The 18,022-nt window shown below is 38.4% G+C and overlaps 1 protein-coding gene across 1 annotated transcript in view; it reads left to right on the top strand.

The window, feature by feature from the left end:
* SUPT6H (SPT6 homolog, histone chaperone and transcription elongation factor) overlaps positions 1–18,022 on the top strand; it is a 270,720-nt gene that overhangs the window by 41,308 nt on the left and 211,390 nt on the right. The window contains 7 exon segments of the mRNA XM_053706195.1: positions 7,346–7,447; positions 7,829–7,945; positions 9,025–9,114; positions 9,200–9,342; positions 10,133–10,278; positions 10,729–10,827; positions 11,035–11,164. Of these exon segments, the coding sequence (XP_053562170.1) occupies positions 7,346–7,447; positions 7,829–7,945; positions 9,025–9,114; positions 9,200–9,342; positions 10,133–10,278; positions 10,729–10,827; positions 11,035–11,164 (827 nt within the window).

Raw genomic sequence — 18,022 nt, 5'->3', positions numbered from 1 at the left:
CCCCATTAATTACTTTTTAGTATATATGTACTGATTTTATTAACACTGATTTTTTAATCTTGATTGTATTGTAATTTTACACTATTAAATATATTTTCTTAGATATATATTAGGCTATAACCATTTATTAACTTTTATAACGATTATATTCCTGCTAAGGTAGACCCTTTTAGGTTACCCGTATATTGTATTTGTGTACTACCCTGCTTTCAGCGCCAGTATTTCCGCTTAAATTATTGTAGAAATAGTACCCTAGGGTTCCAGAATAAGGGATCTATCTTCCCTGGGAGTGATTATTCCTGTTGCCGTAGAGGAACAGGATCAAGGATTCTATTCAAATCTTTTTGTGGTTCTTAAAAAGGAGAGAACTTCTGTCCCATTTTAGACTTAAAGTGTCTCAACAGAGTCATCATCCCGTCCTTCAAATTGGAGACTATTTGTTCCATTCTTCTCTTGGTTCAGGGGGGGTCAGTTCCTGACTTCCATAGATCTGAAGGACGCATATCTTCATGTTCCCATTCACAGGGAACATTTCCTATTCCTGCGGTTTGTCTTTCTGGACAGACTGTTCATGTTTGTTGCCCTTCCCTTTGGCCTTGCTACGGCTCCGCATATGTTTTTTCTAAAGGTTCTAGGGGTAAAATCTCAGGGAATAGCGGTGGCGCCTTACCTGGATGACATCTTGGTTCAAGCGCCATCTTTTCAGTTAGCAAGATCTCATACAGAGATGTTGTCTATCTTCGGATGGAAAGTGTTTTGGGAGTAGAGTTCCTTAGTCTCAGCTACCAGGGTGTGTGTCTTTGGAACAATATAGATTCTTTATCTATGAAGATTTTTCTGACTGATGTCAGAAAATCCAGCTTTCTTGCTTCCTGCCTTTCTCTTCTGTCCGTCCATCAGTGTCTCTGTGCATGGAAGTAATTGGTTTCATGGTTGCTTCCATGGATATCATTCCTTTTACTTGGTTCCATCTGAGACCCCTACAGGGATATCTCTTGTTTCCCTATCAAAAGTTTCTCTCCTCGTGAATTTCGTAGGACCTTCTGTCTCGGGGTCCATGCTTCCTGAGACCTTCATGGGTGATTGTGACCACGGTCGCTAGTCTTTTAGGCTGAGGAGCAGTTTGGAGCTCCTTCAAGGCTCAGGACCTTTTGACTTGAGGAGTCTTCTCTTCCTATAATCTCTTTTGAGTTAAAAGGGAACTTCCAGGCATTATCTGCCTGACCTCGACTAGCTTTGGTCCGGTTTATCAGTTTTCCAATCGGAAAACTTCACCTTGGTGGCATACATCAACCTCCAGGGTGGAATTCGGAGTTCGTTAGCAATGATAGAGGTGTCCTACTTTCTCCTGTGGGCGGAATCTCTTGATTGTCTCTTATCTGTCATTCACTTTCCAGGTGTTGTCATCTGGGAAGCAGATTTTCTGAGCAGGTAGTCTTTTTTTTTTTTTCCTTTTGGAGAGTGTTTTCTCCTTCCGGAGGTATTCTCAATGATATCCCTCAAGTGGGGGTCTGATGGTGCTGCACCAATACGCCAAGTTCCAAAGTACGGTTCAAGATCAAGAGATCAACAGGCCGTTCTAATAGATGTTCTGGTGGTTCCTTGGATCTTCATTCTGGCATACCAGTTTCCTCAGTTTGCTCTCTTTTCTTGAGTCATTGCTCATATCCATCAGAGAGAGCATCTGTGATTCTTTTAGTTCCTGCCTGGCCCAGCGGGATCTGGTTCACAGATCTAATGAAGTTGTCATCTCTTCCTCCGTGGAGATTGCCTCTGAGGAAGTACCTTCTGTTCCAGGGTTCATTCCTCCGTCGAAATCTGGTTTCTCTGAAGCGGACTGCTTGGAGACTGAATGCCTAGTCGGGGCTAGGCGTAGTTTTTCTGAGATAATAGCCTGCAGTAGTAGCTCAATGGTTTTCTTAACTTCATAGCAAGCAGAAGCTTTGAGGTTTGATTCCAGTTAGACTTTATTGCTCCTTAAATCCGCATTCAAGGTTATTTACTCTTTGAATCTTTGCTCCAGGCTAGTCAGCCTGTTCTTGTAAGGTATGCCATAAGGTATGGCGTAGATACCTGTATTGGTACGAATTGTAGGTATATACCAGGTTATAAATATAATTTATTTATTATTATTCTTTAAAATAACCTCCAATTAAAATGTATATACAAAACAATTGAAATTAATACTTATTCCTAAATTTAAATTTATATACACACTGAATTATATTTATGTAGAAACTAGATTATGAATCAATTATACACGCTTATTCCGTTAAAATATTTTTTACAAAGGAAACCAAAATATATCTCTAAAATTAACCTTACTTACAATAAATCACAATAAAATACCAGAATCTTTTATAATTAGCCAATAACTCTAATTCAATGCCCAATATGGATTACAAGCTTACTTTGCTTAATTTACAACAGTTAGAGATTTAACCACAATAACCAATTTATATGAAATTTCACAATAATAAGCCTGACTTAGAGATAGGAAATACAAAATTAATAAAATAATTAAAATTGTTTAGTACTAATGTGACTAGTTCTAAACTGCACAGGACTATGGATATTAACTTAAAACACTAAATATGCTCTTTAAATTTCCAGCTTGAATTAAACTGTAGCAACAGTGAACACATTGATTTAAATATATAAGTATGAAACAACCCCTTATATCTTACTAGATAAACTAATTTGAAGTTTCAGCTTTTTCAGATAAAACCAGTTCACCTCATAAATAAGAAAGGTATTTGCAATTTAGAGAATAAAAGGTTTAGGCCCAATGTTGCTTTCTGTAAACCAAGGCAGCAAGATAAGTCAGCGAGTTAAAATTCAGCAGCATAGAACCTTTTTTTCCTCTGTGCAAGAGAATATATCACGTGATAAACTCCACATTTTTTTTTTATTCTAATCATTGGTGAACCTTTTGGATACGCACTTACCGAATGCTTGTCTTTCCATTGGCCCTAAATGGAGCCTGTCCCTGATTGGCCTTCGGAGCTTGTCCCTTATTGTCTTACTTGGTTTTGCATATGTTTTAACAGTCAATTTGTTTGGCTGTCATACCAGTTTAAGTCCACTAGGGAGCAGCAGACAACCAGAAATGCAGTTTCATTTTCAACACTGCTAACAGCTTACCATATCTTTTAATTGTATATTTAATATACTCATTATTTCCTGATATTAATAAACTTATCTGGTCAGCATATATGTCCCATCTAATATAACTTAGTATGTATTTATAGAGAGTAAACATGAGCATATCTCTAGTAATATTTTAAAATGCATTTAAAAATCACTTTTTCCATGAAAGGATTTAAAAGGACCACCATACCTTCAGCATGGATCGAACTAATATCTTGGTTATCATCGTAATATCACATACATACCTTGAGATTAGCAATCCGTTGTAATTTCCTATAGCTATATTTATATTGGATTATTATCCCATATCAATATATATATTGCATATCTGTATATCTCTTGCTGAGTGTATAAAAATGTATGATACAATTTACTGCACAAATTACATATGCACTTATTAGCTGCCTTTTTAAAGTTGCATTTTTATGAGGGACTAGTAGTATAAATCAATAAAATATGTTTATCTGACTTATTTTGTATATCAGTTTATTTGATGTACTGATACATATATATTGCATCTCCTAGTCACCATCTCTTTGGGTTATTATGTGTCTGAAAAATATAAAGAAACAGATGTTATTACTCTGAGACTATAGAACACATTTCAAATTCACCAATGCAGCCATTCAATACAGCAGACGTCTATCCAATACAGGACAGTCTTCAGATATATCTATTTACATTTACCATACTAAGGTATAAATTAAGGATTCTGAAAATGTATAATATAGGTTATTTAAAATCCCAAACTGTGTTCACCTGTCTGTGAGTGAGTTTTGGCATATGTTCCTTTTAAACAAGTATGTGTATTCATTCTTCAAAGAGAATCCAGTGAGCCGTTGTGTTAATTACTATCTTCCTGAGCTTCAAAGCCCAAGTTTTAGTCATTGCAGACAGTGACACTGTGATCTCCACATGGGGTCATTACCTATCTGGACTTTTATTATACATTTTGGGAGGGAACTCCATATGTGGGCATTTATTTGAAGAAATCTGCCTTCACTAATTGAGACAAATGTTTTCCTTTTGTCCTCAACTTGTATTAAGCAGCAGTGAAGGGGGCAGGGGCTATAGTGAAACCAATTCATATCAAATTAGATATTGGCTAAAATGAAATCTTAAATGATGTGATATGTCTGTAGTTTATTTAATGTTACTAAACAGGTACCCTGACAGAATCAAATCATTTTTTTTTTAAAACCGGGTGAGGGTTTCCTCACATTCTGTCCTTTCTTCAGGTGGGCCTAGCGAAAGGTTTGTCAGTCAGTACTCTGAAGGGTCAGATTTCTGCACTGTCTATTCTTTTGCTCAAACATCTTTGGTTTAAGCCTTGTTCAAAATCAGGCCGGTGTTTAAACCTGTTGCTCCTACATGGAGTTGTATCATTCTTTTTAAAGTTTTGCAGCAGGCTCAGTTTGAGCCTATGCATTTGGTTTTTGTTTCTCCTTGCTTTTTTGTCTGCTCAGAGTTTCCGAGTTTTCAGCTCTGCAGTATGATTTTCGTTATTTTTCTTGCAGTTAAGGTGGTCCTTCGTTCTACCTTGGGATTCCTTCCCAAGGTTGGTATAGGATCGCAACATCAATCAAGATTTTGTTGTTCTTTCTTGTTGTCCGAATCCTCCTTCTCAAAAGGAACGCCTGTTACTCAACCTGGATGTTATGAGTATTCAAATTTTCTCTACAAATAAGATTTAAGGCAATCTTCTGCCCTGTTTGTTGTTTTCACTGGATAAACGTAAGGGTCAGAAGGCCACTTCTGCTCTTTCTCTCTGGTTGAGAAGTGTTATCCGATTAGCATATGAGACAGCTGTATAAGTCTCCTGAGAAACTTACGGCTCATTCCTCTAGGGCTGTCTCTTCTTCTTGAGCTTTCAAAGATGAAGCTTCTGGTAGCACATTTGCAAGGCAGCCTCTTGGTCCTCTATGCATACATTTCCAATTCTACAATTTTGATATTTTTGCTTCGTCTGAGGTTTCCTTTGGGAGAAAAGTTCTTCAAGCGGTGGTGCCTTCTGTTTAGGTCCGTCTGTCTTGTTCTTCCCTCCCTTTCATTCTGTGTCCTCTAGGTTGGGTATTGGTTCCCACTAGTAATTGGAATGATTTTGTGGACTCTTCATGCCATAGGAAAGAAAACAAAATGTATGCTTACCTGATAAATTTCTTTCTTTCCGGGCATGGAGAGTCCACAACCCACCCTTATTTACATTTAAGACGGAAATAATTTTTCTATAAATCTTAGGCACCTCTATACCCTTGTGTTCTCTTCTTTTTCCATTTTCCTTTCAGCAGAATGACTGGGGATTATGGGTAAGGGAAGTGACACTTAAAGGGACACTGAACCCAGTTTTTTTCTTTCATGATTCAGATAGAGCATGCAATTTTAAGCAACTTTTTAATTTACTCCTATTAATTTTTCTTCATTCTCTTGCTATCTTTATTTGTAAAGCAAAAATATTAGTTTAGAAACATTTATGGTTCACAACCTGGGTTGTTCTTGCTGATTGGTAGGTAAATGCATCCACCATTAAACAAGTGCTGTCCAAATTGGCTGGCTCCTTAGCTTAGATGCCTTTTTTTTTTTAAAATAAAGATAGCAAGAGAACGAAGAAAATTTGATAATAGGAGTAAATTAGAAAGTTGCTTAAAATTGCATGCTGTTTCTGAATCCTGAAAGAAAAAAATTGGGTTTAGCATTCCTTTAACAGCTCTGCTGGGGTGCTCTTTGCCTCCTCCTGCAGGCCAGCAGGTGAATATCCCACTAGTAATTGGAATGAATTTGTGGACTCTCCATGCTCGGAAAGAAAGAAATTTATCAGGTAATCATATTTTTTTTTTTAAATAAAAAAAATATGCCATGTGCCTGCATTAGAGGGAGTCTCCTCATGGTGACTTATTGAGAGAGCTATGGGGAGGGAGGGAGAGACAGAGCTATGGGGAGGGAGGGAGAAGAGAGAGAGCTATGGGGAGGGAGAGGGAGAGAGAGAGAGAGCTATGGGGAGGAAGGGAGGGAGACGGCTATGGGGGAAGGGAGGGAGACGGCTATGGGAGTAAATTGGTAATCGGTATTTGGTATCGGCGAGTACTTGGAAAAAACTTGTACTCGGTCTTAAAAAAAAAAAAAATAGTATCGGTGTATCCCCAATATATAAATTTATATATTTATTACAAAAATCTTTTGTAATATAGGCATTATTGTTTTTATCCTATTAAAGGGATAATAAAGTCCAAATTAAACTTTCATGATTCAGATAGGGCATGTAATTTTAAATAACTTCCCAATTTACTTTTATCAAATTTGCTTTGTTCTCTTGTTATACTTGGTTGAAAGCTAAACCTAGGTAGGATCATATGCTAATTTCTAAGCCCTTGAAGGCCGCCTCTACTGAATGCATGTCAGTTTTTCACAGCCAGAGGGCGTTAGTTCATGTGTTTCATATAGATAACACTGCTCACACGTGAAGTTATTAAAGAGTCAGCACTAATTGCCTGAAATGCAAGTCTGTCATATGATCTGAGATAAGGAGGCAGTCTGCAGAAGCTTAAATACAAGGTAATTACAGAGGTAAAAAGTATATTTCTATAACCGTGTTGGTTATGCAAAACTGTGGAATGGTAAATAAAGGGATTATCTATATTTTTAAACAATAACATGATTGGTGTTTACTATCCCTTTAAGTGTTTCTTTTTCTTTTTAAATCTATATGAAAAGTACAGGTATTTAAAAAAAGAAAGTTTAAGCTATTGCTGGCCCGCTGCCTCCCCTGCTTTAAAACAGTTTTTTCTTTGTTAATGTTGCAATGGACACAGCCAATGTAAAGCTGTGCCGCACGGTTTATTAGGGGTAATGAAGGTATGGTTAGTCTTCTTGTTTGCTAGGGCACGCATTGTAGTTCTAAGCTCCAAATATATCTTATGTAAGAAAAGTAAACTGAACCTTTCTATACTTATTATTATTATTTGTTAGTCAAACTAGGATACACTGTTTTCTGAAATAATCTGCTGATCTTATTTATCAAAATAGGAAACAAATGCTGCACACACAAACCTATATTGTTTGAGTTGTCTGGTTGATTTGCATAAAAAAAAACATATTGGACCTTTAGTTTAGATCAGAGGTATATATATATATATATATACGCACGCGCACACACACTAAGTAACCAGATTCTAGATATATTAACTATTTTTCCCTTCAGCTTCGAGCAATACCAATTAAACCAGCTGAAGATGACGAACTTGAGGAAGAAGCGGACTGGATTTATAGGAATGCATTTGCAATGCCAACTATATCTTTGCAGGTGACCTATTGATGAGATCATGTTTAAATTTGCTATTGCGCTTTATGGTGTAATACATTTTTGTTTTCTCATAGATTATACACTGTTAAACCTCTTCATTCAAGTGTAAGAAAGTCTATTTATTTGAAATGTAAATAACCATCTGCTGCTGTCATTTTTTCTTTTTTGCGTTGTACATCCTTTTAATATTTATTGAATATTATGTGACATTCCGAATATTAACATGTCATTTTTAGCTGACAATCTAGCTGTCAAAGTAGAGAGACCTCAGAGCATTGACTTGAATGTGGGATTTTATTTTTGTGAACTGTCGTCGAACTTAATCTCATGTTGATATATACCTTATGTTTTGATGTTTACCGTTCTACTTTCTTTTGCCAGGAAAGCTGTGATTACCTTGAACGTGGGCAAGTTGGCAGTAGCTTCAGCAGGAAGGGGCCGAGCACTATCCAAAAGATTAGAGAAGCTTTGAACTTCATGAGAAATCAGCACTTTGAGGTATTTTATCTCTAGACAATCTGTATAGTATTACACAATTTATCTTCTCTCAAATATTACTACCCATTGTATTATTTTGACATAATTTCTATATTAAATAATCATAGTAATAAAAAGCCTATATAGGTAATAGTTCCTCCACATTCTACAATAAAATGGGCATTCCTATCATTTTACCTTAAAGGGACATGAAACCCTAAACTTCCATGATTTAGAATGTTCGTAGGTCCAGGAGTGTGTATATATGTCTAGAGCACACTTTTGAGCACCAGATAACAGCAAGTTTGCACAATGTAAAATGTTATATACCATTTAGTTGTAAATAGCTATATACTATATAGTGTGTGTATATGTGTGTCTATGTATGTGTGTGTGTGTATGTATATGTGTGTATATATATATATATATATATATATATATATATATATATATGTATATATATATATATATGTATATATATATATATATATATATATATATATATATATATGTATCTGTGTGTATGTATGTGTGTGTATATATGTGTATATATATATATATATATATAATGTACATGTATACACACACACACACACGTGCCTATTGTAAAACAATTTTTACAATATTTTGTAAAGGATTGTTATACAGGTAGAAAACCCTTTATCCAAACTGCTTGGGATCGGAAAATGTTTGGATTTTGGAATATTTGCATCTGTAAAATGGGACAGTTTTTGGAGAGGGGATGGAACCCAGTGTAAACAACAATATCTTATGTCATTTAGGCAATATTACAGCTTATATAAGTAAGCTAAAGGTTGTCTTATATCATGTGTAATACTTTTGTATACAAAGTACCCTCAAAAAGATAGTACAGCAGTGTAGTCGGATAATTAGATTTTTCAAGTAAATATTATTTGCATTTTAGAACACAAGAAAAACCCAAAGACACAGGCAGAGAGGATTGTGACTTAAAAGCGAGGAATAAGTGATTTTTTTAATTTCATTTTTAGAACTATTTTAATTAAAACATTTGGATTTCAGAATAAGTTTGGATTTTGAAATTTATACCTGTACTGACGAAAAACTGGTTTCTTTCCAAGGTTCCCTTTATTGCATTCTACAGAAAGGAGTATGTGGAACCAGAGCTAAACATTAATGACTTGTGGCGTGTGTGGCAGTGGGATGAAAAGGTAAATACCATCACATTATTTGTGCTATTGGGATATTTATCGTGTGTGTATATAATATATAATAATTTATTTCCCCACTCTCTAGTGGACCCAACTTAAGATGCGGAAGACCAATTTGATGCGACTTTTTGAAAAAATGCAAGCTTACCAATATGAGCAGATCTCTGCAGATCCTGATAAACCATTGGCAGATGGGATTAGAACATTGGATATTACAGACATGGAAAGGTGGAGTAGGACACCTTGGTTTTTGATCACTACAGATACATGTTTATATACCTAATACTATTATCTCTTGCTTTTTTTTACTTGCTTAACCTTCAACAAATAGGACCTTTTTCTGTACAATTTTGACTGTATAAACAACAATTACAAAGACACATTTAAAAAAAAAAAAAAAATCTAGTAAAAAAAAGTTTAGGGAGTAAGAATGGGAATGTTTGAGGGCTGTGATTTAAATTTTGGCCAATTAAGGCTAGCTTTAAATAAGCATGTCCACTTGGCTAAGCAATCATGTAGCTGCTTTAGGCAGTTTGCAACATTGTGACAAAAACTTAGGTTACAGATTTTACTTTTCACCCTCTCTGGTCAAGCATAATTTTTACACAAAAGCAAGAGGTGTTTAACATCTGTTTAATCAGCCAAGTTTTTAGCTTCTTTTTGAAGCCAATAATATCTTAAAATGAAATCAAATGTGCCATGACCATTATTTATTTTATTGGTTGACATAAGAGCAGGAGAGTGACTTGAATGTGTCTTGTTTTATAGGGAGCTTGGTTAGCTATCTTGTTTCCTTTTCTTTTTTTAAATACATCTTTTTTTAAAAACTATGAGAAATTGACATTGCACCCTTGCATGTTTAATAGTTTGATATGTTTAGTAGCGCTAATATTAATCTGCTTTTTGTGCTCTAACCTAATTCATTAAATAAATTAATTATTGGCAACCACACATGCAGCAATGCAGAACTGTTTGGTTGCATAAAATTGTAAGAATAGCTTTTTTCTTTCTCATTTAGGCTCAAAGACGTCAAATCAATGGAAGAGCTAAGAGATGTATACAACCACTTCTTGTTGTATTATGGCAGAGACATTCCCAAGATGCAGAATGCAGCAAAAAACATTAAGAAGCAAAAACAAATCCAGGAAGAGGGAGAGGAGGAAGGTTTGTAATATTTATACATGTAAACAAGCTCAGCAATATGTGCTTCAGAACACGCCTACACATGTTTGTCAATAACATATGTACTTATTCATTTTTAAGATGCATCTTCTGTTTAAAATTAAAAAAGTACCCTACAAAGATATACAATAAATGCAAAGTGGGCATAAATACAAATTTTGGTCCTAAGTGTTATATATTGCAACTTATATAATTTGCTTAAAATGTTCTGTTATAATTAGTATAATACATAATGGTTCTCCAAGAGACATAGTAATCTTGACTGCCTTGCTAATTTATTTAGTCAAAGATTTTTTTAATATGTTGTAATAGCTCAAATCCTTTCATGGGAGGAGTTTTCGCAAGTCTTTCTTCAGCATTTGGATAGAAGGCTGTTTTTGGTGGGGTTTTTTTTCCCCTAGCACTCTTAGTCCTGAAATTTCTATTTTGCAGGGGCAGAGGTTGCAGAGCAAGAGGAACAACAAAAGGGTCCAGAGTTAAAACAGGCTTCACGTAGGGATATGTATGCAATCTGTCAGAGTGCTGGTTTAGGTGAGTTTGTTAGTTTTAAGGAGAAAGATGCTAAACTGTTTATCATCATTTTATTTTAAACCAGATAAAATGAAACTGCAAGAATCTTATATTTTGCTTTCTTCTTTTAAGCATATTTCTTTACTAGCTGTTGTCATTTACACCTAATACGCAATAGGAGTGTCTGCTTCTATATGGGTACATTCAGTTTGCTTTTTCTTCTGACAGATGGACTGGCAAAGAAATTTGGATTGACACCAGAGCAGTTTGGTGAGAACTTAAGAGACAGTTACCAGAGGCATGAGACTGAGCAGTTTCCAGCAGAACCTCTTGAGCTTGCCAAAGATTATGTGTGCAGGTGATATATAGATTGTGCCCTCTCACTCCTGATAGAGACCACTATGTTTCATGTGCTTGTTTTACTGAGAAGTGTTGCATAGTAATATGAATACTTAAATCTGATAAGCAGGAGCATTTACCAACAAGATAAACAGCTGATGGACAGGAACCTAGTACCAAATGATGTTTGGTAATTTATATATAGCAAAACGGTGTCTATTATCTGCCTCCTTTTGCAGGCGTTTAATTCTGAAAATTGAGTTTTCCAAATTCTGTGGATTTCAAATGCACATGGCAGACTTCACAAACCTAAATCTGCAGCATATCTGTCCCTAATTGTCCTGAGCTGATATGATCAGATAAGGAACTGCAAAACAAATATAGTTTTGCTAAGGAAAGAACAGCGGCAAACCTCCAGTAACAAATCAAAATTTGCTCCTTCAGATAATGGTTGGGAGTGGAGCCTTTTTTTCTGTGTTGACTTGTCACGTGTCCTTCTAACAAACATATTTGCTCTAACACACTTCATATATTCAGTGCTAAGAAAGATTAAACGAGCCAAACATTATTCTGATCCTTTCATACTGACCCAAAATGTTTTTTAGTTTTATTTGGTTTAAGCATTTGTTTCTATCGTTAAGGTACTATTGTTTAGAATGTTTGGCCTTGATGGTCTGGTGATTGCACATTGCACATTAAAGGACAACTTCAAAACTACAATGTTTCTCCAACATTGGTGTGTCCGGTCCACGGCGTCATCCTTACTTGTGGGAATATCTCTTCCCCAACAGGAAATGGCAAAGAGTCCCAGCAAAGCTGGCCATATAGTCCCTCCTAGGCTCCGCCCACCCCAGTCATTCTCTTTGCCGTTGCACAGATAACATCTCCACGGAGATGGTTAAGAGTATGTGGTGTTTAGTTGTAGTTTTTTTATTCTACTATCAAGAGTTTATTTTAAAATAGTGCTGGTAGGTACTATTTACTCTGAAACAGAAAAAGATGAAGATTTCTGTTTGTGAGAGGAAGATAATTTTAGCAGACAGTAACTAAAATCGATTGCTGTTTCCACATAGGACTGTTGAGATGAAGTAACTTCAGTTGGGGGAAACAGTTAGCAGACTTTTCTGCTTAAAGGGACAGTAAAGTCAAAACTAAACTTTCATGATTCAGATAGGGCATACAATTTCTCCAACATAGGTGTGTCCGGTCCACGGCGTCATCCTTACTTGTGGGATATTCTCTTCCCCAACAGGAAATGGCAAAGAGCCCAGCAAAGCTGGTCACATGATCCCTCCTAGGCTCCGCCTACCCCAGTCATTCTCTTTGCCGTTGTACAGGCAACATCTCCACAGAGATGGCTTAGAGTTTTTTAGTGTTTAACTGTAGTTTTTATTATTCAATCAAGAGTTTATTTTAAAATAGTGCTGGTATGTACTATTTACTCTGAAACAGAAAAGAGATGAAGATTTCTGTTTGTAAGAGGAAAATGATTTTAGCAACCGTTACTAAAATCGATGGCTGTTCCACACAGGACTGTTGAGAGGAATTAACTTCAGTTGAGGGAACAGTGAGCAGAATTTTACTGCTTGAGGTATGACACATTCTAACAAGACGATGTAATGCTGGAAGCTGTCATTTTCCCTATGGGATCCGGTAAGCCATTTTTATTACAGACAATAAATAAGGGCTTCACAAGGGCTTTTTAAGACTGTAGACATTTTCTGGGCTAAATCGATTCATATATAAACATATTTAGCCTTGAGGAATCATTTTAATCTGGGTATTTTGTAAAATAATATCGGCAGGCACTGTTTTGGACACCTTATTCTCTAGGGGCTTTCCCTAATCATAGGCAGAGTCTCATTTTCGCGCCGGTATTGCGCACTTGTTTTTGAGAAGCATGACATGCAGTCGCATGTGTGAGGAGCTCTGATACATAGAAAAGACTTTCTGAAGGCGTCATTTGGTATCGTATTCCCCTTTGGGCTTGGTTGGGTCTCAGCAAAGCAGATACCAGGGACTGTAAAGGGGTCAAATTTGGTGTGCAATACTTTTAAGGCTTTAAGACACTGTGGTGAAATTTTGGTGAATTTTGAACAATTCCTTCATACTTTTTCGCAATTGCAGTAATAAAGTGTGTTCAGTTTAAAATTTAAAGTGACAGTAACGGTTTTATTTTAAAACGTTTTTTGTACTTTGTTATCAAGTTTATGCCTGTTTAACATGTCTGAACTACCAGATAGACTGTGTTCTGAATGTGGGGAAGCCAAGGTTCCTTCTCATTTAAATAGATGTGATTTATGTGACACAAAATTTAGAGAAAATGATGCCCAAGATGATTCCTCAAGTGAGGGGAGTAAGCATGGTACTGCATCATCCCCTCCTTCGTCTACACCAGTCTTGCCCACTCAGGAGGCCCCTAGTACATCTAGCGCGCCAATACTCCTTACTATGCAACAATTAACGGCTGTAATGGATAATTCTATCAAAAACATTTTAGCCAAAATGCCCACTTATCAGCGTAAGCGCGACTGCTCTGTTTTAGATAATACTGAAGAGCATGAGGACGCTGATGATATTGTTTCTGAAGGGCCCCTACACCAGTCTGAGGGGGCCAGGGAGGTTTTGTCTGAGGGAGAAATTTCAGATTCAGGGAAAATTTCTCAACAAGCTGAACCTGATGTGATTACATTTAAATTTAAGTTGGAACATCTCTGCGCTCTGCTTAAGGAGGTGTTATCCACTCTGGATGATTGTAAGAATTTGATCATCCCAGAGAAACTATGTAAAATGGACAAGTTCCTAGAGGTCCCGGGGCCCCCAGAAGCTTTTCCTATACCCAAGCGGGTGGCGGACATTGTAAATAAAGAATGGGAAAGGCCCGGTATACCTTTCGTCCCTCCCCCCATATTTAAAAAATTGTTTCCTATGGTCGACCCCAGAAAGGACTTATGGCAGACAGTCCCCAAGGTCGAGGGGGCGGTTTCTACTTTAAACAAACGCACCACTATACCCATAGAAGATAGTTGTGCTTTCAAAGATCCTATGGATAAAAAATTAGAAGGTTTGCTTAAAAAGATGTTTGTTCAGCAAGGTTACCTTCTACAACCAATTTCATGCATTGTCCCTGTCACTACAGCCGCGTGTTTCTGGTTCGATGAGCTAGAAAAGGCGATCACTAGTGATTCTCCTCCTTATGAGGAGATTATGGACAGAATCCGTGCTCTCAAATTGGCTAATTCTTTCACCCTAGACGCCACTTTGCAATTGGCTAGGTTAGCGGCGAAAAATTCTGGGTTTGCTATTGTGGCGCGCAGAGCGCTTTGGTTGAAATCTTGGTCAGCGGATGCGTCTTCCAAGAACAAATTGCTTAACATTCCTTTCAAGGGGAAAACGCTGTTTGGCCCTGACTTGAAAGAGATTATCTCTGATATCACTGGGGGTAAGGGCCACGCCCTTCCTCAGGATAGGTCTTTCAAGGCCAAAAATAAACCTAATTTTCGTCCCTTTCGTAGAAACGGACCAGCCCCAAGTGCTACGTCCTCTAAGCAAGAGGGTAATACTTCTCAAGCCAAGCCAGCCTGGAGACCAATGCAAGGCTGGAACAAGGGAAAGCAGGCCAAGAAACCTGCCACTGCTACCAAGACAGCATGAAATGTTGGCCCCCGATCCGGGACCGGATCTGGTGGGGGGCAGACTCTCTCTCTTCGCTCAGGCTTGGGCAAGAGATGTTCTGGATCCTTGGGCACTAGAAATAGTCTCCCAAGGTTATCTTCTGGAATTCAAGGGGCTTCCCCCAAGGGGGAGGTTCCACAGGTCTCAATTGTCTTCAGACCACATAAAAAAACAGGCATTCTTACATTGTGTAGAAGACCTGTTAAAAATGGGAGTAATTCATCCTGTTCCATTAGGGGAACAAGGGATGGGGTTCTACTCCAATCTGTTCGTAGTTCCCAAAAAAGAGGGAACGTTCAGACCAATCTTAGATCTCAAGATCCTAAACAAGTTTCTCAAGGTTCCATCGTTCAAAATGGAAACCATTCGAACAATTCTTCCTTCCATCCAGGAAGGTCAATTCATGACCACGGTGGATTTAAAGGATGCGTATCTACATATTCCTATCCACAAGGAACATCATCGGTTCCTAAGGTTCGCATTCCTGGACAAGCATTACCAGTTCGTGGCACTTCCTTTCGGATTAGCCACTGCTCCAAGGATTTTCACAAAGGTACTAGGGTCCCTTCTAGCGGTGCTAAGACCAAGGGGCATTGCAGTAGTACCTTACTTGGACGACATTCTGATTCAAGCGTCGTCCCTTCCTCAAGCAAAGGCTCACACGGACATAGTCCTGGCCTTTCTCAGATCTCACGGATGGAAAGTGAACGTAGAAAAGAGTTCTCTATCTCCGTCAACAAGGGTTCCCTTCTTGGGAACAATAATAGACTCCTTAGAAATGAGGATTTTTTTGACAGAGGCCAGAAAAACAAAGCTTCTAAACTCTTGTCAAATACTTCATTCCGTTCCTCTTCCTTCCATAGCGCAGTGCATGGAAGTAATAGGTTTGATGGTAGCGGCAATGGACATAGTTCCTTTTGCGCGCATTCATCTAAGACCATTACAACTGTGCATGCTCAGTCAGTGGAATGGGGACTATACAGACTTGTCTCCGACGATACAAGTAAATCAGAGGACCAGAGATTCACTCCGTTGGTGGCTGTCTCTGGACAACCTGTCACAAGGGATGAACTTCCGCAGGCCAGAGTGGGTCATTGTCACGACCGACGCCAGTCTGATGGGCTGGGGCGCGGTCTGGGGACCCCTGAAAGCTCAGGGTCTTTGGTCTCGGGAAGAATCTCTTCTACCGATAAATATTCTGGAACTGAGAGCGATACTCAATGCTCTCAAGGCTTGACCTCAGCTAGCAAAGGCCAAGTTCATACGGTTTCAATCAGACAACATGACGACTGTTGCGTACATCAACCATCAGGGGGGAACAAGGAGTTCCCTGGCGATGGAAGAAGTGACCAAAATCATTCAATGGGCGGAGACTCACTCCTGCCACCTGTCTGCAATCCACATCCCAGGAGTGGAAAATTGGGAAGCGGATTTTCTGAGTCGTCAGACATTACATCCGGGGGAGTGGGAACTCCATCCGGAAATCTTTGCCCAAATTACTCAACTGTGGGGCATTCCAGACATGGATCTGATGGCCTCTCGTCAGAACTTCAAGGTTCCTTGCTACGGGTCCAGATTCAGGGATCCCAAGGCGACTCTAGTAGATGCACTAGTAGCACCTTGGACCTTCAAACTAGCTTATGTATTCCCGCCGTTTCCTCTCATCCCCAGGCTGGTAGCCAGGATCAATCAGGAGAGGGCATCGGTGATCTTGATAGCTCCTGCGTGGCCACGCAGGACTTGGTATGCAGATCTGGTGAATATGTCATCGGCTCCACCATGGAAGCTACCTTTGAGACGAGACCTTCTTGTTCAAGGTCCGTTCGAACATCCGAATCTGGTCTCACTCCAACTGACTGCTTGGAGATTGAACGCTTGATCTTATCAAAACGAGGGTTCTCAGATTCTGTTATTGATACTCTTGTTCAGGCCAGAAAGCCTGTAACTAGAAAAATTTACCACAAAATATGGAAAAAATATATCTGTTGGTGTGAATCTAAAGGATTCCCTTGGGACAAGGTAAAAATTCCTAAGATTCTATCCTTTCTTCAAGAAGGATTGGAGAAAGGATTATCTGCAAGTTCCTTGAAGGGACAGATTTCTGCCTTGTCTGTGTTACTTCACAAAAAGCTGGCAGCTGTGCCAGATGTTCAAGCCTTTGTTCAGGCTCTGGTTAGAATCAAGCCTGTTTACAAACCTTTGACTCCTCCTTGGAGTCTCAACTTAGTTCTTTCAGTTCTTCAGGGGGTTCCGTTTGAACCCTTACATTCCGTTGATATTAAGTTATTATCTTGGAAAGTTTTGTTTTTGGTTGCAATTTCTTCTGCTAGAAGAGTTTCAGAATTATCTGCTCTGCAGTGTTCTCCTCCTTATCTGGTGTTCCATGCAGATAAGGTGGTTTTACGTACTAAACCTGGTTTTCTTCCGAAAGTTGTTTCTAACAAAAACATTAACCAGGAGATAGTCGTGCCTTCTTTGTGTCCGAATCCAGTTTCAAAGAAGGAACGTTTGTTGCACAATTTGGATGTTGTTCGCGCTCTAAAATTCTATTTAGATGCTACAAAGGATTTTAGACAAACATCTTCCTTGTTTGTTGTTTATTCTGGTAAAAGGAGAGGTCAAAAAGCAACTTCTACCTCTCTCTCTTTTTGGATTAAAAGCATCATCAGATTGGCTTATGAGACTGCCGGGCGGCAGCCTCCTGAAAGAATCACAGCTCATTCCACTAGGGCTGTGGCTTCCACATGGGCCTTCAAGAACGAGGCTTCTGTTGATCAGATATGTCGGGCAGCGACTTGGTCTTCACTGCACACTTTTACCAAATTTTACAAGTTTGATACTTTTGCTTCTTCTGAGGCTATTTTTGGGAGAAAGGTTTTGCAAGCCGTGGTGCCTTCCATTTAGGTGACCTGATTTGCTCCCTCCCTTCATCCGTGTCCTAAAGCTTTGGTATTGGTTCCCACAAGTAAGGATGACGCCGTGGACCGGACACACCTATGTTGGAGAAAACAGAATTTATGTTTACCTGATAAATTACTTTCTCCAACGGTGTGTCCGGTCCACGGCCCGCCCTGGTTTTTTAATCAGGTCTGATAATTTATTTTCTTTAACTGCAGTCACCACGGTATCATATGGTTTCTCCTATGCAAATATTCCTCCTTTACGTCGGTCGAATGACTGGGGTAGGCGGAGCCTAGGAGGG

Source organism: Bombina bombina, chromosome 3 (assembly GCF_027579735.1).
Source record: "Bombina bombina isolate aBomBom1 chromosome 3, aBomBom1.pri, whole genome shotgun sequence".
Classification (NCBI taxonomy): domain Eukaryota; kingdom Metazoa; phylum Chordata; class Amphibia; order Anura; family Bombinatoridae; genus Bombina; species Bombina bombina.
Note: the sequence above shows the minus strand (reverse complement) of the source record. Positions and strands in the feature narration are given on the sequence as shown.